A 26,690-nucleotide genomic window follows, 5' to 3' on the forward strand; every position below is an offset into this window, starting at 1 on the left:
CCTAAAAATGGCTGTCCACCAACGTTTACCATCCAACCTGACAGAACTGGAGAGGATCTGCAAGGAGGAATGGCAGAGGATACCCAAATACAGGTGTAAAAAACTTGTTGCATCTTTCCCCAAAAGACTCATGGCTGTATTAGATCAAAAGGGTGCTTCTACTAAATACTGAGCAAAGGGTCTGAATACTTAGGACCATGTGATATTTCAGTTTTTCTTTTTTAATAAATCTGCAAAAATGTCAACAATTCTGTGTTTTTCTGTCCAATATGGGGTGCTATGTGTACATTAATGAGGAAAAAAATGAACTTAAATGATTTTAGCAAATGGCTGCAATATAAGAGAGTGTGAAAAATTGAAGGGGGTCTGATTACTTTCCGTCCCCACTGTATTACTTGTGATGTTTTGTTTGACTTTCCTTGAAATGATGTTCTCAAATGTTGTGGCTGCCATTTGTAGTATCGTGGCTGATTGAAATTCCCTATGAACATGTATGGCTGCAGGTAACTTATCTTTATTCACCCGAGGACGAGACAACTTCAAGTACTTTTCTCATGCATTAACATTTTGGTCCATATTGACATGATCATGCAGTTGCTGCAGATTTGTCGGCTGCACATCCATGAATCTCCCGTTCCACCACATCCCAAAGGTGCTCTATTGAATTGAGATCTGGTGACTGTGGAGGCCATTGGAGTACACTGAACTCATTGTCTTTCAAAAAAAAACAGTGGTGTGATGATTTAAGCTTTCTGACATGGTGCAATATCCTGCTGGAAGTAGCCATCAGAAGATGTGTACAGTGTAGTCATAAGGGGATGGACATGGTCAGCAACAATACTCAGGTAGGCTGTTTAACTTTAAATGATATACAGTTTGTACAAAGGGGTCCAAAGTGTGCCAAAAAATATCCCCACACCATTACACAACCAGCCTGAACTGTTGATACAAGGAAGGATAGATCCATGCTTTCATGTTGTTTATGCCAAATTCTGACCCTATCATCTGAATGTCACAGCTGAAATCAAGATTCATCAGACCGGACAACGTTTTCCCAATCTTCTATTGTCCAATTTTGGTGAGCCTGTGTGAATTGTAGCCTCAGTTTCCTGTTCTTAGCTGACAAAAATGGCACCCAGTGTGTGGTCTTCAGCTGCTGTAGCCCATCTGGTTCAAAGTTCGATGTTTTGTGCATTCAGAGATGGTATTCTGAAAACCTTGGTTGTAACGAGTGGCTATTTGAGTTATTGTTGCCTTTCTATCATCTCAAACCAGTCTGCCCATTCTCCTCTCACCTCTGATATCAACAAGGCATTTTTGTCCACACAACTGCCGCTCACTGGATGTTTTCTCTTTTTTGGACCATTCTCTTTAAATCATAGAGATAACTGGGATTTTCATTCACAACTATCAGCAGTTTTTGAAATACTCAGACCAGCCTGTCTGGCACCAACAACCATGTCACTTAAATCCCATTTCTTCCCCATTCTGATGCTCGGTTTCTATTCCAGTAAGTTGTCTTCACCATGTCTAGATGCCTAAATGCATTGAGTTGCTGCCATGTGATTGGCTGATTAGCAATCTGTGTTACCAAGCAGTTGAACAGGTGTACCTAATAATAAAGGGGCTGGTGAGTGTAAATTCTCAATGTATGTGATTCTAAAGGTCTAGAAGCCTTGTCCATGCAATGATAATAATTACTGTCTTCGTGTATCTGGCTTTTTAAAAAGGCAATGGTAACAGGGTGGGGTCCATTCTAAAATTTAAATAAAATTTAAAGTGCACCACGCACCCTACTCTTTAACAAAACATATATCTCATAGATTGCAAATTAGTGCAATATCATAAGCAACCACTAGGTGTCCCTAGCAGGTTGCTAACCATATACAGAAGTGATAGTTCTAGACATATATAAATGTCTCCAGATTTCTCCAGTGTGTGATAACAACGGGAAGCCTCTAATATCACTATTATTATTAATGTACACATTGACGCAGGTAAGGGAATCGTTAGTCTATTCCCCCATCTTACATTATAAAGAATGAAATAACTTTATAAAGTCTAGTAAGATTTCATCTTTGGTACCTGGTATAGTTTTCCTCTGCTAAGCAATATTTGAGTGAGTATTTTCCAGCTAGACTAATTAGGAAAGCTCCTTTTTTCTGGGCTGTGCCGAGCAGCAGATTCTCAAGCCGTTGCTTCTTAGAGAAGGTCCTATTAGTTTAAGTCTTTAGTTTCCAGATCACTGCACTGTGAAAGAACATTGCCTGCAACCAAGTTAGATAAAATTAGGTTTAGAAACTTAGAGGCAAGAAATCTGCTGACTCCAGCATATTTTAGTTTTGCTATCTGTCCCTACATATATTTTATTCGTTTTGGAAATTCACTGTGAATTAAAGTAGGATGTCTGGTCTAGTCTAGAAATATCCATGTCTTTTTTTTTTTTTTTTTCTATATACATGTGATGTTTTCTTTTATCTTTCAGGTATGTTCTTCCAGTGGATCCTCTGTGCTGCCATATGGATAGTAGCTTTAGTGGTGAACCTGATCTTGCGCTGTCCAAAATTTTGGCCTCTTGCTATGGTTGGAGGCTGTGTATGGGCAACAGGTAAAACTATAAGACTACTTCACATGTAACTTCGACTATGAGGCAGACTGAACCCTCCCAAAAGAATAAAAGGGATTGTTATGAATCGGTATACTTGGCAAACAAAATGTGAAGCTTTCCCTTGTAAAACAAAGTTAGGTCATCTTGCCTCATTATGTCTACTCTGTCTACTCTATCACATTGAGTCAAACCTTTATTATAAGAAAATTGTGATCATTCGACGCAAACAAGTAACCTAACCTAAAAAGCTGCTATAACACTCAAGGTCAAAATACAAATCTTCAATAAAACTTTTTAATCATAAATAGTGCAGCGCTAATTAAACAAAATACATAAAGATTATTATAAATGGATAGCTATAAAATCTTTAGAGAAATAGTCCATGCAGGTAAACGGGGAGTAAGGCAGAAAAAGTCCTCAGCTGTGAACACTTGTGCTTTGTAAAGATGCTTTTCAATCTTGTGCAGATTCGTGAAAATACCAGTACCGACAGTAATACAAGCCACTCACCTTGGAAGAAAAAACCTTGCACAGTGGGCCTACTGAGCAAACGGGTCGACAAAAGCTTTCCCCTCACAAGGGGTTAAATAGAGGTGTAGGTGCTTTTCCAGAGATCCAGCTCATAATAAACATCCACTGCCTTACTGCTCCAGATCGCTCATCAGATCTCCCAATCAATGTTGTTACAGACAAACCTCGTTGCACCATGTAAGATCAAAATAAAACTTGCATAGTGCTCTCTGTATGTACTCAATACATTTTATTAGATCCAAAAGAATTCTACTCACTATTTCTACGTCTATTTCTTCCTTAAGGCTTTGTACACATTATTGTGGGTGCGGGAGCAGGTGTAAATTGCACGCATTCCAGACCTGTAGCCAAAATGCACTGCTCTTTAGCAGACATTTTTGATGGCACCCCCCACTCATCAGAGCGTTTTCAGGGGCTGGAAACTGCAATGTGCATCAGCAGTTCCCTGCTGCCGCGTTTTTTTTTTTTTTTTTAAAGGGTTTGGGATCTATTCAAGTGAATGGACTGCTTTGCCTGTGTAAACACACCTGCACAGAGCCGCAATAATGTGAACCCAGCCTTAGACCCCCATACACACTATACAACTTTTGTTGTCTGATTTTCTTTAGATTTTCCAAAACTATGTAGTGCAAGGGCCTGCCTGTCTGTGTATACAAACTGAAACTTTTAAGATTTGACCTCATATTATATGGTTTTGGTAAATCTAAAGGAAAAAATCTAAAGCAAATTGTATAGTGTGGTTCACGTGAGCGGGTGTGGGAAGGCGTGGAATCGCCTTCCCGCACCTGCAGAGAGAAACCCGTTGCTGCTTAGTAGATGTACAGGGGTATCAGTAATCATAATGACACCCCCACACACTGGAAACTTCAGAACGGTTTCCTGTACTGGGAACTGCACTGCACAATGCGGTTTCCATGTGGCTGTGTTTTTGGAGTTGCAGGGACCATTTCCCTGTGTTTTCAGGCAGTACAGCAGCCTGTTCGAATGAAAGGGCTGCTGTGCCCGAGCAAACGCAGCCGCCAAAAACCTCATAGATGTGAACTGAGGGTGATGCAGAGCTGCCTCAGCCCTTTTGCTCAACTGGTTCCATCAGTCACCACACTGGACCTCTAGTCTGTTTATACACATATACTTGTCTGTTCAGACAAGGACTGCCTCTGTCCCTTCACAATCTCTTTGGAAATTTGTTTGCAATAACTCCATCAGTATCACCAGCAAAGCAGCTTCATTATTATCCCCTTAAAGAAGAAGAGAATATGCGCTGCATTTCAAGATTTCATAATTTGCCACGTCACGAATGTTAATTCTCCATTACGAGCGCTAGTTTACAAGACCGACCGCTTCTGGCTTGTCCTTGCTTCCGAGCATGCGTGTTTGTACTTTGGACTTTTGTCAGAAGCGCTTGTGTACACGCGCTCGGAAAATCCGACAACATACATTTGTCCATGAAAAATTTTAAAACCTGCTATCCGACAATTGTCCGATGGAGCATACAAATGGTCGGGTTTTCCGCCAACAGCCTGTCATCACACATTTCCCATTAGTAAATCCGATCATGTGTACGGGGCTTTAGACATCAGTTTTGGCCCGCTGCAAATCTGTCTCACATACTTTATAGTAGTGATGAGATGTCATTGTTTTTATATTACTTTTTAGACACCTCTGGGTGGCACTGGATGGAAAATTATGTACAGTGCCTTGCAAAAGTATTCACCCCCTTGGCATTTTTCGTGTTTTGTTGCTTCACAATCTGGAATTAACATGGATTGTTTGAGGATTTGCATCATTTAATTTACAGAACATGCCCACAACTTTGAAGATTTTTTTTTTTTTATTGTGAAGCAAACAACAAATAGGATAAAATAACAGAAAAAGTCAATGTGCATAACTATTCACCCCCCTAAAGTCAATACTTTGTAGAGCCACCTTTTGCGGCTATCACAGCTCTCACAGCTCCAAGTTGCTTTGGATGAGCTTGCCACATCTTACCACTGGGATTTTTGCCCATTCCTCCTTGCAAAACTGCTCCAGCTCCTTCAAGTTGGATGGTTTGCGCTTGTGAACAGCAATCTTTAAGTCTGACCACAGATTTTCTATTGGATTGAGGTCTGGGCTTTGACTAGGCCATTCCAACACATTTACATGTTTCCCCTTAAACCCCTTAAACCACTCAAGTGTTGCTTTAGCAGTGTGTTTGGGGTCATTTTCCTGCTGGAAGGTGATCCTCCGTCCTAGCCTCAAATCACACACAGTGTGGTACACGTTTTGCTCAAGAATATCCCTGTATTTAGCACCATCCATCTTTCCCTCAACTCTGACCAGTTTCCCAGTCCCGACTGCGGGTGATGTGATGTTGGGTTTGTGCCAAATATAGCGTTTTCTTTGATGGCTAAAAAGTTAAATTTTAGTCTCATCAGACCAGAGCACCTTCCTCCATACATTTTGGGAGTCTCCCACATGCCTTTTCGCAAACTCAAAACATGCCATTTTGTTTTTTGCTGAAAAGTAATGGCTTTCTTCTGGCCACTCTGCCATAAAGCCCAACTCTATGGAGTGTACAGCTTATTGTCGTTCTATGTACAGAAACTCCAGTCTCTGCTGTGGAACTCTGCAGCTCCTTCAGCGTTACCTCAGGTCTCTGTGCCAACTCTCTGATTTATGCCCAGGCTGTGAGTTTTGGTGTGCAGCCATCTCTTGATGATCCTAGGGTTCATCAAAGATTTGGATATTTTTTTATAACCCAACCCTGACTTGTACTTCTCAACAACATTGTCCCTTACTTGTTTGGAGAGTTCCTTGGTCTTCGTGGCCGTGTTTGGTTAGTGGTGCCTCTTGCTTAGGTGTTGCAGCCTCTGGAGCCTTTCAAAAAGGTGTGTATATGTAATGACAGATCATGTGACACTTAGATTACACACAGGTGGACATCATTTCACTAATTATGTGACTTCTGAAGGTAATTGGTTGTACCAGAGCTTTTTATGGGCTTCATAACAAAGGGGGTGAATACATACGCACATGCCAATTATCAGTTTTTTATTTCTCAAAAATAGTTTTATGGATCTATATTTCTAATTTTACTTCACCAACTTAGACTATTGTGTTCTGATCCATCACATATAATTCAGATTAAAAAAACATTGAACTAAAGACTGTAATGTAACAAAATGGGTGAAAAGCCAAGGGGGTGAATACTTTTGCAAGGCACTGTAGATTGTATGTACTGTTTGCCTATACTGTCAGGTGTCTAATCTACTGATCTTTCCACATGTTCACTTTAAAGATTGGTGGACAGTGACCCTGTCTAGAGCTTGAATTTGCATAAGGCTTTTGTGGATTTTAGTTACGTTAATCTGGATAAATGTAAAAGTATCTTTCACCTTTTTAAGTAACTCTTAAATTTAAATATCACTTTAACACAATAATGCAGTTTCAGAAATATGACTTAAGCCCCATACACTATTAGATTTTCTGCAGATTTTTGTCTTCAGATTTACCAAAACCATATAATATGTGGTCAAACCTTAATGGTTTTAATTTGTATGCAGGCAGGCAGGCCCTTACACTACATGGTTTTGGTAAATTGGAAGACAAAAGTCTGCAGAAAATCTAATAGTGTGTATGGGGTGATAGGCTGGCCATACACTATACAATTTTCTTGTTCAATTTACTTTAGATTTACCTTCAACAGTGTAGTGCAAGGGCCTGCCTGACTGCATACACATTGAAAGTGTTTAGGTTTGACCTCATATTATATGGTTTTGGTAAATCTAAAAGAAAATTGAACAAGAAAATTGCATAATGTGTGGCCAGCCTTAGTTCCATCAGGTGCATATATCAAATTGACTTTTTCATTTTTTTTTCCTGATTATTTTATTTTAATTTATTAGCATATACCTTCTTTGTTACCATATAATATAAGTAGTCTTCAGGTTTGCATTTTTTTTGCATACATTGTATCCTAATTTTTCTGTCATTTATCCTGGCAGTGATTTAAACGGTCTATACTCCCCAGAAAAAGTGTATTTATGAAATTTACTAATCCTAAATTCTCCAGAGTGTAAAGATAAGGGGATTAGACTGGTAACACTGACACACTTTTTTATTTTATTTTAAATCCTGAGACTTATTTTAGTACTAAAGTAAAAATACATGCCCTGAAAGGAAATTATTGGCTTTACATTGCTATGCGATTGTTTATTACCATGTAGCTGTAAATGCAGTATCTAAAACAAAAGGCATGTCAGCAGATTCATTATCATTCTTTTAAAAAGACTCCTCTAGAAGGTAAGCTGCAGTGACCAAGTGATGAAGGCTTATGCCCCGTACACATGGTCGGACTTTGTTCGGACATTCCGACAACAAAATCCTAGGATTTTTTCCGACGGATGTTGGCTCAAACTTGTCTTGCATACACATGGTCACACAAAGTTGTCGGAAAATCCGATCATTCTGAACGCGGTGACGTAAAACACGTACATCGGGACTATAAACGGGGCAGTGGCCAATAGCTTTCATCTCTTTATTTATTCTGAGCATGTGTGGCACTTTGTCCGTCGGATTTGTGTACACACGATCGGAATTTCCAACAACGGATTTTGTTGTTAGAAAATTTTTTAGCCTGCTCTCAAACTTTGTGTGTCGGAAAATCCGATGGAAAATGTCCGATGGCGCCCACACACGGTCGGAATTTCCGACAACACGCTCCGATCGGACATTTTCCATCGGAAAATCCAACCGTGTGTACGGGGCATTACTGTAATGCAATCCAAGGTGGCTGTTTGTTTTTTGTTTTTTGTTTTTTTTGTTTTTGTTTTTTCACCTCTTCAATTTTGCAACCTTGGCATATGTTGGTAAAACTGTACATATCTTTGTAACTTAACTACTTGGTGTTACCAGGCAAATTATACCATGTTTTTTTCTAGACAGATTAGGCTTATATTTGGTGCCAAATGTTCCTGATTTTGTTGTATTGCCAAAAGAAAAAAATGGCCTGAAATAGTAAAAAATCTTTATGTCACTACCATAACCTACCCCCCAAAATAAATTCCTGTACTGCTGATGATTGCAGTAATACCACATACTGTATGTGCTTGTTCTTTGTACCTGTAGTAGGGTAAAGAAACAATGTGCTTTTCTCCTCCTCCCTCCTCCCCCCTCTTCCCCCTCTTCTTTTCCTTTTTTAACTGAGTGTACTGGAATCGTGGGTGGAATCCCACAATTTTGCCCCTGATTCCAGAATTACGGCAAAAGACATGCATGGTGCCACCCAAAAAACGTGCCACAAAAACATTTTAAAAAATGCTGTGCAGCAGCTGTTAGCTGCACTATGCTTAGGTGTGAATGGAGTCTTAGGCCCCTTTCAGACTACCGCGACTTCACTGTGATGTACATACAATGTATCTTTTTCTCTTTTCAGAGGAGGCACAGTACTGGGGCAGTGAGTAGTGATCACTGTGATTGGCCAGTCACAGTGATCACATGATTGAGAGTCCTTCCTCCCGCTTCCCAATCTTTAGACCCCTTTCACACCCCCCTTGGAGCAATTTTCAGGCGCTTTAATACTAGAAATAGCCTCTGCTAAGAGCCTGAAAACCACCTCCCATTCACTGCAGTGTGATTTTTCACTCTCGGGCGGTGCTCTTGCGGGACGTTACCAAAAGTCCTGCAAGCAGCATCTTTGGGCGGGTTGGGAGCGCTGTATTTAGCGCTCCCAAAATGCCCTGCCCATTGTAACAAATGGGCAGCGCATCCAAAGCGCATTAAAAATCGCTTCGAAAGCTCTGCAAAACGGGAGTTTTTAACCTTTTTTTGGGGGGGGGGTTAAAACCGCCCCGCTATCGGCCGAAAATGGCTGCTAAAGCGAACGGTGCTTTAGCGCGAACGGCGGGTGCTGTCAGTGTAAAAGTGGTCTTCGTGCGAGACCAGGAGCTGTTGGTGACCACTGTTGGTGTCAGTGGGAGGAATAGTACCCCATCATTGGTGTCAGTGGGAAGAATGGTGCCCCATAGTTGGGGTCCGTGGCAGGAACTATGTCCGACTGTTGCTGATGGTAAGGGGAATAGTGCCCCAAGATCCAGATAAAAACAAGCAATGGGCCGCATCTGGCCCCCAGGCCACAGTTTGGAGACTGCTGCTCTAAGCCATAGAGAAGTCAATGCACTTTATGTCTTCCAGTTTCCTGTGTCTGTTTTACAGTATTACAATATGTACTGTGAATTAGACATGTGCAGTTTGTTTAGTTCCGAAGTCGCTTTTTAACGAATGTTGACAAATATGTTAATTTCCGAATTTCGAATTTTTGAATTTCCGAATTTCGAAAAAAAAAATTTCGGGAATTAGAAAATTCAGAAATTGGAAAATTGAAAATTTCGGAAATTAGGAATTAGGAAATTTGAAAATCCAAAAATGAGAATCTGAAAATTCGAAAATCTGAAATAATAACTAACTAATAATAAATATTAAGTTATAGGTATTGGAATTTCCTTTCAAATTTGGCTGTTGGTGAACGTAATGAGTACGAATTTATCCAAAGCTACGAATTATCTGAAATAAAGAATGCCGTATCTAAACGAATGGAAGGTAACAATCTAATAATAAAACCAATAATAATAAAAAAAACCTTTTTATTATTATTTTTTATTATTAATTTGTTCCATTCCATTTGTTTAGATGCGGCATTCATTATTTTGGATAATAAGTTAATTCAGAGAAATTTGTATTCGTTACGTTCACAAACAGCCAAATTTAAAAGGAAATGCCAATACCTGTAATTTAATAGTTATTTTTAGTTAGTTATTTAGAATTTTACTGATTTTCTTTCTTTTTTTCGAATTTCTGAATCTCCGAAATTCAGAAATTCTCAGAAATTCGAATTTCCGGAAAAAGGAAAAAAACAAGTGAAACGAAAACGAACAATTTTTTTTTTGTCAGTGCCCTTGTCTACTGTAAATCTGTTTCCTTCCTTTATCAGTCCTGTTCTGGAGGCTTCTCACTGTACTGCACAGTACTTATTGCTGAAAGACTGAATGTTAAAAAAGAAAATAGTTAAAAAAGGTAGAAACTAATCTATATTTCAAAGAAATGATTAATTTCCCAAATCAATCAGCTTCCTACAAAAAGAAACTAAAAAATCACTGAAGAATCCTCTCTGCGAACTCATTATCACAAAGACCGCTACTGCATTCCATAAAGGGCTACATGGTTTGTACATTTGGACCAAAAGCTCCACAATAAGTCGAGGTGTAAAATTGTTAATATTTGTATGGAAATGTAGCCTTATAGATTAACCATTGATTTCAAAAAGTATTTGCATGCATACGCTTTTTTGAATTGTTAAAACTGCTTCTTTACCGAAAGAGTATTTAATGCTTGGAATAGACTTCTAGTAGAAGTGAGTCAGTCTACAGTAAGTGAATATAAGCATGCTTGAGACAATCCTAGATCTATGCTCAGTAAAAGGGTTACAAAAAAAAAAACAGAAAAAAAGGGGCAGACTTGATGGACCATGCTTTTATGTTTCTGTGCATTAAGCAATGCATACAGTATATACGGTATTTCTTTATAATGCTACTCTATAAAACTATATATCTATAGCAAAAAAAAAAGCAAGAGCCTTGTGAGCCGTTCAAAAAATTGTTTGTTGTGAATCGCCCACACTCTACACACTCCCTCTCATGTGCCAACATAAATTATCAATCGGTGCCGTGCTTCACAAAATATTACCACTTATAGTGCAATCTTGTGATCAATATAATAATAATCGATAAAAAAATAAGTCTCAATGCTGTATCAATGTGCAATCAAATCAAAGTATTCTCAATTCTGCCAGTGTTGATATCCTCTTTAATCACTGCCATTCTGTGCCAGTACTTTCATGAGTGACTTGAAACACGCTCCACCAGATTTGTTCTCACCTGGAACGAGTGAGTGGAGATATTAAGCATATTTAAAGGAACACTAGAGAAGTACCTGTGAAGATTATCGCTCTGGGAACATTTGAATAAGTCCACTATGGGGGACACAAGCGTGTAGTGACCATACTTAAAGCAGACATTCCCCTGCAAAATAATAGCATAATGTGCTAGTATGCTTCACATATTAGCACATTATATTAAATACCTTAAAACGAAGCCCTCCAGTGGCGTGCTGTCACCGCTGAGAGGTCTTCCATCTTCCCCCGGGGGGGTGAAGGGTGTAATCACTTTTGTGAGATTGTGTGTGTGTGTACACATGCAACTTATGTGCAATAAATAAAGTACAATATCCAATCAAAATGAATGAAATAAAGTGAATACTATTTATATTTATTTATTTATTTCAGGTACTTATATAGCGCCGTCCATTTACGCAGCGCTTTACATATACATTGTACATTCACATCAGTCCCTACCCTCAAGGAGCTTACAATCTAAGGTCCCTAACTCACATTCATACATACTAGGGACAATTTAGACCAGATCCAATTAACCTACCAGCATGTCTTTGGAGTGTGGGAGGAAACCCGTGTACCCGGAGGAAACCCACGCAGGCACAGGGAGAACATGCAAACTCCAGGCAGGTAGTGTCGTGGTTGGGATTCGAACCAGCGACCCTGCTTACTGCTAGTCGAAAGTGCTATCCACTACACCACTGTGCCGATTATTTATATATATAGATAGATAGATAGCTATAGCCTTGCAAAAGTATTCACCCCCCTTGGCTTTTTACCTATTTTGTTTGTCTAAGTTGGTGAAGTGAAATTAGAAAAATATATACATAAAACTATTTTTCAGAAATCAAAAAAACTGATAATTGGCATGTGCGTATGTATTCACCCCCTTTGTTATGAAGCCCATAAAAAGCTCTGGTGCAACCAATTACCTTCAGAAGTCACATAATTAGTGAAATGATGTCCACCTGTGTGCAATCTAAGTGTCCTATGATCTGTCATTACATATACACATCTTTTTGAAAGGCCCCAAGAGGCTGCGACACCTAAGCAAGAGGCACCACTAACCAAACACTGCCATGAAGACCAAGGAACTCTCCAAACAAGTAAGGGACAATGTTGTTAAGTACAAGTCAGGGTTAGGTTAAAAAAAAAATCCAATCTTTGATGATCCCTAGGAGCACCATTAAATCTATCTTAATCAAATGGAAAGAACATGGCACAACAGCAAACCTGCCAAGAGACGGCTGCACACCAAAACTCATGGACCGGGCAAGGAGGGCATTAATCAGAGAGGCAGCACAGAGACCTAAGTTAACCCTGGAGGAGCTGCAGAGTTCCACAACAGAGACTAAAGTATCCTGTACATAGGACGACAATAAGCTGTACGCTCCATAGAGTTGGGCTTTATGGCAGAGTGGCCAGAAGAAAGCCATTACTTTTCAGCAAAAAACAAAATGGCATGTTTTGAGTTTGCGAAAAGGCATGTGGGAGACTCCCAAAATGTATGGAGGAAGGTGCTCTGGTCTGATGAGACTAAAATTGAACTTTTTGGCCATCAAAGAAAACGCTATGTCTGGCGCAAACCCAACACATCACATCGCCCAAAGAACACCATCCCCACAGTGAAACATGGTGGTGGCAGCATCATGCTGTGGAGATCATTTTCAGCAGTCAGGACTGGGAAACTGGTCAGAGTTGAGAAAGATGGATGGTGCTAAATACAGGGATATTCTTGAACAAAACCTGTACCACTCTATGTGTGATTTGAGGCTAGGACGGAGGTTCACCTTCCAGCAGGACAATGACCCCAAACACACGGTTAAAGCAACACTTGAGTGGTTTAAGGGGAAACATGTAAATGTGTTGGAATGGCCTAGTCAAAGCCCAGACCTCAATCCAATAGAAAATATGTGGTCAGACTTAAAGATTGCTGTTCACAAGCGCAAACCATCCAACTTGAAGGAGATGGAGCAGTTTTGCAAGGAGGAATGGGCTAAAATCCCAGTGGTAAGATGTGGCAAGCTCATAGAGACTTATCCAAAGCGACTTGGAGCTGTGATAGCCGCAAAAGGTGGCTCTACAAGGTTTTGACTTTAGGGGGGTGAATAGTTATGCACATTGACATTTTCTGTTATTTTGTCCTATTTGTTATTTGCTTCACGATAAAAAAAAAAAAATCTTCAAAGTTGTGGGCATGTTCTGTAAATTAAATGATGCAAATCCTCAAACAATCCATGTTAATTCCAGGTTGTGAGGCAGCAAAACACAACAAATGCCAAGGGGGTGAATACTTTTGCAAGGCACTGTATATAGGTTCTTCAAAAAGTTTCTGCACTTTTTCTTTAACAAAGTTACGGTATGTGTATAAAAGTGTGGAAACTTTTTAAAGACCCCTCATATGTATCAATATACACAGCCTATAGGATGTCCATGAATCTTCAGCTGTCACCACTTAGGTTTTCATTCGTCCTTTTACCAACAGAATCCAAAAAACTCCTTCACACGGTGCAAGTCCTACAATTTTATTGAGTATAAGGCCTCAGGTACACATGGTGTTTCAATTGCTCATCTGAACGCCCAATACTACAGCCTAAAAAAGCAGCTTAAAAAATTGGAGAATTTTGACGGTCTCCTAGCTGACTGTCCCACAGATGTTTTTAACCACTTGTTGCTCTCCTATTTGCACTTGAGTTATTTATTGTCTACATGCTTTTTTAGGTATGTAAATCGTTTGATAATTTATGGATTCCATTGGCCAGAATGTTATATTCTGGCCATTAGAATGATTGGATACTAAAAATCTACCTTCCTGAAAGCGCTGGTGATGGTGGTGTTGTGTGTTTTTTTTTAATTTTTTTTTTTGGGTGTGTAGGCACTTCTCTTCTTATATGCCTGTAAATGCTTATTTGTGCATGGATACATAGGTTAACATATAGGTGCCTTTACAGGCTGGAACTCCTTTAAAAAAAAGGTGTTTTTAAGCCCTATGTGCATGAGGCCTAAAGATAAACCACTACGTAGAAGCATGCCAGGTACGCCAAGGCATTTCAGTGTAAGAAGGCTTAAAATGATTGTAAAGGCTCGTTTAAAATAAATACATAAATAACATGTTATACTTACCTCCTCTGTGCAGTTGGTTTTGCACATAGCTGCCCGGATCCTCCTCTTCTCTTGTCCCGCTTTGCTGCTCCTAGTCCCTTCCTCCTTTGAGTGCCCCTCAGCCAGCAGCTTGCTACAGGGGGCACCCAAGCCAAGTCAGAGCTCCGTGTATCCATTCAGGCACAGATCCCTGACCTGGCCCCACACCCCTCTCTTCCCTGGTTGGCTGACTGACTTTGACAGCCGCGGGAGCCAATGGTGCCACTGCTCTGTCTCAGCCAATCAGGAGGAGTGTACTTGATGGCTGAGGGGATCATGGACATCGCTGGAGAGAAGGAGCTCAAGGGGGCTACTACACACAGAAGGTTTTTTTATCTTAATGCATAGAATGCATTAAGCTAAAACCTTCTGCCTTTACAACTCCTTTAACCTCCCTGGCGGTATGATTATTTCGGATTTTAGGTGCTGAAAGCGGTACCATTATTTTGCATGGAAATTTGGCATTTTATATTGTAGGTCTGTAAATCTTAACAATAACACACTTAAATCTGTCCAAACCAGAGTCTAGTAGATATCCCGGGTATGATAAAGTTTGAAACACAAAAACATAAATTATAATATAATAAATAAAAATAAATAAAAAAAAAAAAAAAATAGTAATAAAATAAATTTCCCCACAATTCACTATCGCTCAATTCTGCAAGTGTTCTAATTTATTATCGCTGTTTTCTAGCTGGTCTAAAGCCACTTTTGACGTAAAGGGACACTTTTTGGTTGCTATGGACAATCTCCAGTTTCCAGGCAGAAAGAACAGTGTATATCATGTAAAATTGCATGCAGGGCATGGGACAAAGCACTGGGGACAAAAGGGATGTGAAATCATTTCATACAGTACTGTAATCTGTAAGATTACAGTACTGTATGTGTTATGCTTTTTACATTTTTTTGAATTTCCCGCCAGGCTCCGCCCCCGTGCGTCGCGCCGCTCGCAGGGAACGGAGCCTAGCACGGAGAGGCTTCGGAGGAGGACGGAGCCCTCGGACACTGCGGGGGACATCGCAGGATCCCGGGGACAAGGTAAGTAACGCCGCCCCAGGATCCTGCAATGCGATCCCGAGTGTGGCTCGGGGTTACCGCTAATGGTACTGAATTTTAACCCCGAGCCACACTCGGGAAAACCGCCAGGGAGGTTAAGGCTGGGTTCACACTAGTGAGAATTGGATGCTGGTTTCCCCAAATCCAATTTGGATGACAGGAGACCGTGCCTGGCTCTCAATAGAGCTGGTTCACACATCTCCGTGGCGGCCGCAGAGCAGATTGCACAGGGGTCCTGTGCGTCTTTGGCTCCATTTCAGGTCCGAATTCAGGCAAAAATTGGAGAAATGGAGAACAGGGATGCACCGGACCCCTGCTGTGAGCCACGTCCACACTAAATGTGAACCCAGCCTTAATCGGAGCCCTTTAACAACAGCACAAGACCTTTCAATCAGAGGCTTTTGTTAAACTATAGCCAAGTTCTTCACAGTAAAAGCAATGCTTGTGCATTCAGTTCATGTTCCTAAAAAAAAATTTGCTAATTGCTGTTGGAAGTTTATTTTGTAATTTTGTGTTTTATACGTGCAGGTAATATTACAGTTGTTCCAATTGTGAAAACCGTAGGACTTGGGTTAGGCCTTCTCCTATGGGCTTCTACCAACCTTCTCACTGGCTGGGCAAGTTCAAGGTATTTATATTTCATCTGTAGGTATATAAAATGAATACACTTTTCTTATTCAATGTTCTTTAGATTTACCTTCAAATATTGTAATGCAAGGGCCTGCCTGATTGCATACAAATTAAAATTGTTTAGGTTTGACCTCATATTATATGGATTTGTTAAAGCTAAAGGAAAGTTGTACAAGAAAATAAAATAATGTATGGCCAGCCTTAGACGGGTGAGGGAGGGGCAGCACTCTCAGTTAGGTGTCTGGCCTTCACATGTGCTGAAAAGGAACATGTTGAACGGAGGAAAGAGCAGAGAGATACCTTTATCAATCTATTGCTGGTACTTCACTGTCCAGTCACAGGCTGGGGGCAGGGAGGTGACCTCACCTTGTTGCCTAATTGAAGCAGACCAAAGTCAGGACACCAACCTGGTTTGGCAGTCTGATAAAAGCTGTATATGTCTTGGGACTAGATGGACAAATACAAAGTTATTGACAGCCACCATGCATGCATTCCTACTGTGTATTTAGCTGTCGGCCTGCGGTTCGTCTTTAAGGAGTGGAAAAAAACATCAGAAAAATATATCATATCTTGCATAGTTAGTCAGGTTGAAAAAAGACACAAGTCCATCAAGTTCAACCAAAAAAAAAAATACAATCCCATATACACCCACAGTTGGTATTTATAAACTAGTGTCCAGACTAAACGTCTACATTTACTTTGAGTGTGCAGGAATTGCAAATGATGTATAACTATACCATTTTTGTTTTTTTGTTGCCCTTGTAATTTAAATTTGCCTTTTCTAAACCTACTGTTGGTTTGCAAATGCAGTTACAGTAGATTGCCTTTTGACTTAATCTAAAACACGTATTTTCTGCCTCTAATGATTGGACTTTGTTTTCACTAACTTAATCGTCAGAAATATGGCCAAAGCCATTTCGCCCATACTACTCATCTGGGTCACATGAGTACATTTACTCTCCTGTGACCTATATTCAGCTGACAATGGGCATCACAGAGCCACTTTAGCCTCTGGAAGGATTGTGACAATATGGGTGGGATCCGTTCAGATGCGTGATTGGCAGCTGGCTCTGCCACCACTGACAGTCAGAGCCAGCTGCTCCTGCCCTCTTTCCTGCCCAGTCCTCCAGTGACCATTGGAGGGGCAGAGTGTAGAGTGGTGAATGTCAGTCGCCCCTCTCTGCTCTGAGAGAACTGAGTAGTCAGTGGTCATGTGTTCTTTCATTTCCCTCAGATCGCTCAGTTCTTAGGCTTAGAGCCAGTGTTCTGCCGAGAAAGTTCCCCTCGGCGGACAATGATCCCCCTGTACTGCGCAGGCGCAGCACTTGCTCAATATGAACAACAATGGAGCCGCCGAAAATATCCGAAGCTGAACAGCTATGAGTGAGCTGTACACGGCGCCTGCGCAACGAGCAAGACATTGTGGCCGAAGCTGCCGCACCCTCCCGATGCTCGAGCTACTCTGCAAGGGGCGGGTGTATTACTGTGATAATGCGTTTATTATCCACCCCTTGCAGAGTAGCACGAGCTTCGGGAGCATGCGGCATTGTCTGGTAGCATCGGGAGCGTGTGGTAGAATGTGGTTTTAAATGTGCGAGGTGTGGTGTACAGCTGACGCTCAGCTGATTATGTTTGGCTATTTTCGGCTCAGTAGTGCTTCGTACTGCGCAAGCGCTGCGCCTGTACATGGGGGTCATTATACGCCGGGGGAACTTTTTCGGCAAGACACCGGCGTGTGAGACCTTCAGCATCCTAGTGATGCAGCATGGAGGTTAGTATGTTTGTTTTTATTAAAACCCCAAATATCTCTTTAAAGATTTATCAGTATCTACCCACCCAGTGACCGTGCCCTTACTTGTCAGTGAAAGTCACAGTAGACGGAGTCTGTGAAAGTTTGGCCCCAGTAACAAAGTGAAACTGAGGGGCAGAGGAGAAACTTTGTTATTCAATAAAGACAATCTTGTGATCTCTGCTGTAAGTAGGCCTTTTACGTTTAACAGTTTAAACAGGATTACAGCGTCACTCTAACCACTTGCTGACCATCCTATAGCAGTTTTACTGCTACAGGGCAGCTGCTCTGCACAGGATCATGTGTATGTATGCTGCAGGGGGCGCAATCTGGGTGCACTCTATGCACCCGCCGATCGTTGGTAAACCACACAGAACGGAGATCTACCTATGTAAACAACGCAGATCGCCGTTCTCATGGGGGGATGTTTAACTTCTTCTCAGCCAGTGTCAGTATTATTATTATACACGATTTATATAGCGCCAACAGTTTATGCAGCACTTTACAATGTTGAGGGGGTACAGCACAATTACAGTACAATACAGGAGGGCCCTGCTCGTAGAGCTTACATTCCAAAGGGAGGGGGTGGTGGTACAAAAGGTAATAGATGCGGGGAATGATTTGATGGGGTGGTTCAAGGACAGTTGTTAGGTGGGTGTGGGATAGGCTTCCCTGAATAAGTGAGTTTTCAGGGACCTCCTAAAGGTGGACAGGTTAGGGGCTGATCAGATATACCGGGGCAGGGAGTTCCAGAGGATGGGAGAGGCTCTGGAGAAGTCCTGAAGGCGAGCATGAGAGGAGGTAACAGTACAGTGACACTGCGTATTTTTTAGCACTGACCACTGTATTAGTATCACTGGTTCCCACAAAGTGTTAGTGTCCAATTGTCAGCTGCAATATCGCAATCCTGCTGTAAGTGGTTGATCGCCATCAATACTAGTTATAAAAATAAAGAAAGAAAACACCATAAATAATTACAATAGCTTGTAGACGCTATAATGTTCGTGTAAACCAATCAATATACCTTTATTGGCATTTTTTTTTACCAAAAACATGTAGCAGAATACATGGCCTAAATTTAGAAAGAAATAGTTTTTTTTTTTTTTTTTTTATTGGATATGTTTTATAGAAAAGTAAAATATATTGTGTTTTTTTTTTTTATAGTGCAAAAGATAAAGACCGCAGAGGTGATCAAATACCACCAAAAGAAAGCTCTATTTGTGGGAAAAACATAACATAAATGATGTTTGGGTACAGCGTTGCATAACCGCGCAATTGTTAACGCAGTGCCGTATTGCAAAAAATGGCCTGGTCATGAAGGGGGGGGGGGTAAATATTCCATAGGTCAAGTGGTTAAAGACCACAGTTTAGGTTTGGATAAAGTGTTTACAAGTTAGAACCTCTGTCAGGCTTCCATTGCTTTGTATATCTCCACCCTTTCAATTTTGTCCTGGTGCCTTTTGTCACTAGGCCTGAAATATCCAACTTTTGTTGTCAAAGGGTAAATCTTCCAAATGGGAAACTTTTCCAGTGATGTGATGTGAAGATTGATTCCCCTCACTTTATAAAGACTTCCTCTCCCTCCATGTTGTGTATACAGGTCAGGATGTGATGGATCTGTATGCCATCGAAGATTTCAATGTCATTGCAGCTTGGGCTCACAACACTCCTGGACTGTGAGTGGCGCTCACATGTCATTCAGCCTCAAAGCTGAAGTTCCACTGAAACAAACATACAGGGCTTGAATATATAAACCTGTTCTTAGGAAGTGTTACAGTAAATTATCACCCTGCAGTCCCCAATCAGAGTCAGAGTTTCAGGAAAATCTTATACTAAATTAGTGTGCTATGCACTGACATTTCACATAGCTGATTTTTAGTCCGCGTTTACTATAATTGTACAACGACTGAAAGTGTTCTTTTATCTGCTAATGTTACAAACCACCAACATGAGATGGATGGAGACAAACACATTGAAGTACGGTTACTTTTCCAGAGCTGTACTGTCTATCCATTACTCCATCTTCTTCAAAAATCCCAAAAATGTTAATGCATCTTGATATTTTATATTTAATATGCAAACAATGTATTGGTATCTTTCCTCTTGTGTTTATACATTTTCGTTGCTTTACTTATGTTTACATTATTTACAGTGGCTGTTGCTAACATTTTATATATTTTTTATGTATATGCATGTATTTACTGCTGTTAGAAAATGACCATGTAAAATGTTGTTCTATTAAATGCAAGATAAAGTATCTAATCCTATTTTTTCCAGATTTGGCATGTTTGGAATAGATCCAGAAGTAGTTCACAGGCCGTATTTAAACTATGCAGGAGCTGGACTTTCTGCTCTAAGGTAATGTTTCTCATTTGTTACATGAGCATTTTTATGTGTTTTGGAAACTCCATGTGTATTGCTTATAATACCTATATTATTGTCATCTTTTAAATTCATGAAATCTCATGTTTTCACAGAATTTTTTTAATGAGATTATTTGTTGCTTGTGTTTATAAGATTAATATGTGTGAATATTTGTTTTACAGTGCAGTTATTTTCCTGTTTGTGAAAACTGACATAAAACCTGTTACATCTGAACCAGAAACAACTCCACTTCTAATGGATAGTGTATGTATTACAAAGTCCAAGCAGTGTATATTGCTTGCTTTTATGTGCTATGTATTCCACACGAAGCGTTCCCATCTGCTTAATGTCAGTCAGAGCTAGTTAAAGAGGAAAGACCTTACCTATAACTTTTTTTTATTTAAGGTTTACATATATGCATTAGTGTGGGCAGTATAACCGTTTAATTTAGAGAACCAGTTAAGGACCAGTGATCCTTATGGCTACAGTTTGGGTTTATGTGCACTAATAAACCTGTATCTCTTAGTGCATTTTCACATGCCTGAATCAACACTTGTGATGTGCATTTTAGCATGCTGTATAGCATTTTGGATCATTTGTTCGGCAAAGTAAGGGAAAAACATTCAATATGACAAGCAATAGTACAAATAATTTTATACAAGCACAAAACATGTGACACAGAAACCATGGCCCAGTATCCAATAAAAACAGTTTTATTGTGCAATTTCACTCTCAGGAATCAAAAGCAAGCAGCATAATGCAGCTATCATAACACTTGCCCTGACGCCCTCAGCTTGTGGCGTACGTGATGACGTCACAGGTAGGCTCCCCATGACGTGACATATATAATGTTAGATTTTATACACATTAATTTTGATTGCATATTGTACTTTATTTATTGCACATAAGTTGTATGTGTTTTTGAACTTTATGGATCTGAATTATGTTTTTTTTAAGTATAGTATAAAAAATTGATTTGATTGCACTCGACACAAGAATTTGTGTAAAAAGTGAAAAACGTTTGCATAGAATTCCCAAGGTCTGTAATTGCCTCCATGCATCTGGGAGACTTTCTGGCCTCTGTGGAAATCAAGGATTCTTACTTGTATGCCCCAATCTTTCCAGCACATCAACACTACCTGTGATTTCCTTTGGGAACCATACACAACCAGTTTGTAGCCCTTCCCTGTCTGTCCACTGCACCTCAAGTATTCACCAAGGCTCTAGCTCTGTGTCTGGCTCTGTCATGCTCACAGGTGTTCCAGTCATGGGCTATCTAGATGACCTCCTGCTCAGAGAACATTCAAACCGGATCCTGTCAGTCAATTTCCAAAATACTGTTCAAATTCTACAAAGGTGTGGTTGGATCATGAACCATCAGATGTCGGTGATGGGATATAAGTGCCTCACACGGTGGTACAGAACTCCAGAAAAACTGCACCGTATGTCCCCCCCTGGTACCTAACCCTGGTACCTAACACCTGCTGGCACTGTCGGAATTCTGAGAGGACTCCTATTCATATCTTCTGGAAATGCCCATAATTTAAAGATGCCAGGAATGAACTACAAGATACGATTAAGACCCTAACGGGAGTATCCCCTACAGTTGTAGCAAAGTCCCTGTTTACTTGTAACTACAGGTAAGCCTAAAATAAGGTTTACCTGTAGGTACAGTAAATATCTCATAAACGTGCATAGTTTAGGAGATATTTACCATAGTAGCAGCCATTGGCATCACCGGCGCAGGGTGAACGTGCTGTGTCCGTGAGTCCCGCGTGCATTTGCGGGAGTGACGTCATCGCGGCTCTACCAGTCAAACAACCGAAGCCCGAGAACCCGGGAGGAAGATCGGGTGAAGATGGAAGCCCTGTCAGCAGTGACAGTGTGCGGCTGGAGAGCTTCGTTCTAAGGCAAGTCTTTCATAATGTGCTAGTATGCAATGCATACTAGCACATTATGCTATTATCCTGCAGTGGACCATTTTGTTGCAATTTTTTTTATTTTTGAGGATTACTACTGCTTTAACAAAGTTACGGCTGTGTGCCTCTTGAATGACACTCCGTTATCCAACAAGAAATTTAAAAATTCTTTACTAAAAAAACTTGCTCACAGCAGCCAAGGCTTGTACCGGCATTATGGCAAAGTTCAAGCCCCCCAACAATAGCTCGTTGGTGGTTGAAGATTGTGGAAATCCAGGAAATGGAGAGCTTTACCATGATCCTGAAGGAACAGGAGGACAAATCTTGGAAGATTTGGACTCCTTATTTCTTTTATAGAGACGAGACTCCTCTTACCGCTCAGTCATAATTTCCCACCCCTTTCCTCTCCCCCTTCCTGCTTCCCTACCCCCTTCATATCTTGATGATGGCCTCCTTTGAGGTAGTCCCATATGCGCAATTCCACTCCAGACCATTGCAACTTTAAAGTGGTATTAAATCAAAAAGAAATATTTTTATATTGCAGCTTACCAGTTCTTTGCATTATTTTTTTTGTTTTTTTGTTAGCCTTTCTTTCCTTTATTTTCATCTGGTGATCCAGCCAGTAAGTTATCAGAACAAGCTCTCCTGCAAATGTATCATTTAAAGGGGCTGTAAAGGTTCGTGTTTTTTCTTCACCTTAGTGCATCCTATGCATTAAGTTGAAAAAACACCTGTCAGTGACCGGCCTCCTAGCCCCCCCCCCCCCCGTTTTACTTACCTGAACCCTCGAACTTGTCCCACGGGGACGCGCTGTCTCTCTGCCCGGGGTTCCGCGGGTGCCAGGGACGGGGCCAAGTCCTGCATTCGGCCTCTATGGATGCTGAATGCTGGACTCGGGAGCGCGCCCGCAAGGTAACCCCCCCAGGAGAGCGCTTCAGGAGAACGCTTCTCCAAGGGGGTTATCAGATGTGGGGAGGAGCTGCGAGAGCCGCCGAGGGACCCCAGAAGACCAGGTTCGGTGCCACTCTGTGCACAACGAGTTGCACAGTGGAGGTAAGTATGACGTGTTTGTTATTAAACAAACAAAAAAAAAAAACTGAACCTTTAGTGTCATTTTAAGAGTGTTGAGACAAACATTTACCACTGACAGGGGTGCTTACAATGATCAGCTTTTATTTATTCATGTAAAAAAAACACCTTTATCCCAAAAGGAAAAAAAACTGCTTGTATAACTGAAGTGTAAGGTGGAGTGTTGTCTCAATTTGTTAATATATCTAAATCTGATAGTCCATCTAACACTCCCCTCCCCCCAGAATAACAATGCTGCGGTCTGCTGTGCCCCATGCACCTTCATCCAGAGTGGGGGCACGTTAATATAGGACATGCTGGTAGGTTAATTGGCTTCTGTCCAAAAAATTGGCCCTAGTATATGAATGTGAGTTGGTGACCTTGGATTGTGGGCTCCTTGAGGGTAGGGACCGATTGAGTGTGCGATCTATGTGTGGAGCACTGCGTAAATTGACGGCGCTATATGGGTGTCTTAAATAAATAGGGATATTTGTGGACACACACACACTCACTCAGGTTGAATTGGATGGACTGGTGACTTTAGTCAACCTTACTAACTATGTAACTATGAGGTGTGTTACCTTGGAAAGAAGCCTAAAAGAAAACGAATGCATCCGCCAGATCTAATGATTGGTAAGCTGTAACATATTACATTTTTGGTATGGAGTTACATCAGCGTCCACAGATTTCCCCCTTGCACTGTAAGGGGGAATGCCGGGTACTCTGTTGTGGGGGGGACTCTGGTAACCAGAGACCACCTTCCGCAGAGTGAATGCACTAAGGTGTGGGGGTCCTAATATAGGGGGGAAACTTTATATCAGTGTCCCCTTACATTATTGTATTTACGCCCCACTTACATCAGTGACCCCCCCCCCCCCCCCCAGACTGGCTTGGCAGCGCTGTCACTGACCGCCTCTCAGGTGCACCATGCAGGGATCAGTCAGTTGGCTCCGGCTTGGTGGCTCTGGTTTTATCCCGTAGTCTCCTCTCCACAGTCCACACACGTCTGACTTCTCCCGTGACCGCCATCCTGACGGCGCTCTCACTCTTGTCTCCTCTCCAGACTCCCCTTCAGAGACTGAAGACATGATAAAAGACACGAGATGGTCAGATTACGGACATGGTACAGGAGATGGTTAGTGGCTGCAGACATGGTACCAGGAGGTGGTGAAATGCTGCAGGCATGATACAAGAAATGGTTAGAGGATGCGGACTGCCTGCCACCAGATGCAGTGTGCCACTTGCCATCCATAGCCTGCTGCCAAATGCAGTGTGTCACTTGCCACCCAGACCCTGTCACTAAATGCAGTTTTTCACTTGCCAGCCATAGCCTGCCACTTGCCACCCAGAGCCTGCTGCCAAATGCAGTGTCACTTGCCAGCCATAGCCCATCACCAGGTGCGGTGCCACTTTCCACCCAGAGCCTGCTGCCAAATGCAGTGTGTCACTTGCCACCCATAGCCTGCCACAAGGCGCAGTGCCACTTGCCACCCAGAGCCTGCTGCCAAATGCAGTGTGTCACTTGCCACCCATAGCCCGCCAACAGATGCAGTGCCATTTGCCATCCACAGCCTGCAACCAAATGCAGTGTGTCACTTGCCACTCGCAGAGGTTCATGCTGGGACCTGTAGTCCTTCACTTTTGGGGGGGTCACATCCCCTAAGAGTGAAGGACTACAAGTCCCAGCATGAACCCCTGATAATTAGGGATGTGTCTTTCTCCCATCCCTGCTCCAAGGGTGTCATTGCATCTGTCACTGTCTCATCTATCCATGTCCTCTCCTCTGCTGCCAGCTTACACATCTGCCACCCTCTGCATAGTGCACTGTAGTCATCCATCTGCATACCACCGGTCCTCTGGAGAAGATTGAGGAGGACGTGGGTAGAGCAGTGCACTAGGCATGGAGGAGGAAAAAGTTCATCCTTGATATGGTCTACTCTGCTCCCTAGATCCTGGCCATCCTGTCAAATTGTTAAGATGATCTTAGGGCTGTAAGCATACTTTAAGGATACTTTCACACTGGGGCGGTGAAGGCATCAGCGGTAAAGCACCACTCGTTTTAGCTGTGTTTTACCGCTGTTTAAGCGTCTCTTTTCGGCCACTAGCGGGGTATTTTTAACCCCCAAGGAGGGGTTAAAATGGGGTTAAAAACACCCGTGTTGTGTTGGGTGTTGCTGTCCATGCATTCCAATCCCTGTATACAGCGCTCCCAACCCGCCCCAAAGATGCAGCTTGCAGGGGTTTCCAGAGATTGGGAGGTCTGAGGTGGAGAATGCAGCAAAGGGATCCTCAGCAGACTGGGATGCAAGAGCTGCAAGCTGCTGTGAGCCTGTCTCCATATCTAGTGAATCTAGTGCTTCATCCTGGAAGTCCCTGCGTGCTCTGGATTGAGCAGGGCTCCTGGTGGAAGGCGTAGAGGCTCCTGATAGCGGTGGGCTGGAGTGTGGAGGGACTTGGAACCCCCTCTGTATGGGCTGCATGCCCGCAACGTGCTTTGGGAGCTTGCCTGCTCCTCTTGGGGCCGTCGCCATTTTGACCAGTAGAGAGCCTGGAGAAAATTTCGGCCAGCTTACCTGGCCACGGCTGGTCCCAGGGCCTTCGTGGCAAAGTGTGGAGGCACCTGCAGCTTGGGGGATTAAAACTGACGCGTTGTCGTGTGTAGGGGTTCTGTGGGAAGCGGAGATCCCCGGCGGTTGAGCGGAGCTCCTCCAGAGAGTGACCATATCACAGCGCAGTCGCCACGTCCCTGAGGTGGAATGCTGGGGCCTTGCTCTTTGGTGATGCCACTGGTTGCTAGATGCCATGCAGCAGGCGCCTAGCAACCAGTTAGGGCAGTTGAGCTTTGTCTATATTTTTTCAAAAAAGTCTGGCCTTGCTTTCCCTTGTCGAAGCCTTTATTCCAAGGTGTATCTCAGATGAGGCCCCCTTCACAGCACCATGTGCTTCCTTGGGACCTCAATCTGGTGCTCTCTGCCCCGCAGAAACTCCCTTTTTAGATGACTGTTCCTGCAAATTGGCTTTCATGGTTGCATTCACATTTGCCAGATGTCTCCGATGCTAGGTTTACACAGCAGGGATACGATTTTGATCTGATGTTCAGTGCTACTTGGATGAAACTTTGAGGTTTAAATATTCTGTGAGCCCAAAATCATACAGTAATTGCACTAAAGTAGTGCAGGAACTGTTTTACAAAATCGCTTTGTGCTGAATTGTTTTGATGTAAACAGACACCATTAAAAACAATGTATTTTCCCTTGTCATGTGTTTCTGTGTGACTCAAGTTGCATCTGAAATCGCATTAGTGTGAACTAGGCCTAAGGAGCCATCCCCATTTATCAAGAGCAATAGTAACCCATCATTGGTATCAGTGGGAGGAATTGTTCCCCATCATTGCTATCAATAGGAGGAAAATCTCCCTTGTCATTGGTATGAGTGGAAGGAATAGTACATCATAACTTATGTCTGTGTGAGGAATATTTACCTGTCATTGGTTTCAGTGGGAGGAAATCCCCCCTCCCATCATTGGTGTCATCGAGAGGAATAGTGTACCATTGTTGATACCTTGAGTGAGGAACAGTGCCCCATTGTTGGTGTCAGCGGCAGGCATTATGTCACACTGGGGGTGTCGGTGGGAACATTATTGCCTCATATCACTGG

General features: G+C 42.0%; 1 protein-coding gene across 1 annotated transcript in view; it reads left to right on the forward strand.

The window, feature by feature from the left end:
* The window catches only part of TMEM144 (transmembrane protein 144), an 81,652-nt gene that overhangs the window by 21,786 nt on the left and 33,176 nt on the right, over positions 1 to 26,690 (forward strand). The window contains exons 3-6 of the mRNA XM_073605789.1: positions 2,486 to 2,608; positions 15,792 to 15,891; positions 19,960 to 20,040; positions 20,229 to 20,310. Coding sequence (XP_073461890.1) covers positions 2,486 to 2,608; positions 15,792 to 15,891; positions 19,960 to 20,040; positions 20,229 to 20,310 — 386 coding nt within the window. The remainder of the gene's footprint in view (positions 1 to 2,485; positions 2,609 to 15,791; positions 15,892 to 19,959; positions 20,041 to 20,228; positions 20,311 to 26,690) is intronic.

Source organism: Aquarana catesbeiana, linkage group LG01 (genome assembly GCF_042186555.1).
Source record: "Aquarana catesbeiana isolate 2022-GZ linkage group LG01, ASM4218655v1, whole genome shotgun sequence".
Taxonomy (NCBI): domain Eukaryota; kingdom Metazoa; phylum Chordata; class Amphibia; order Anura; family Ranidae; genus Aquarana; species Aquarana catesbeiana.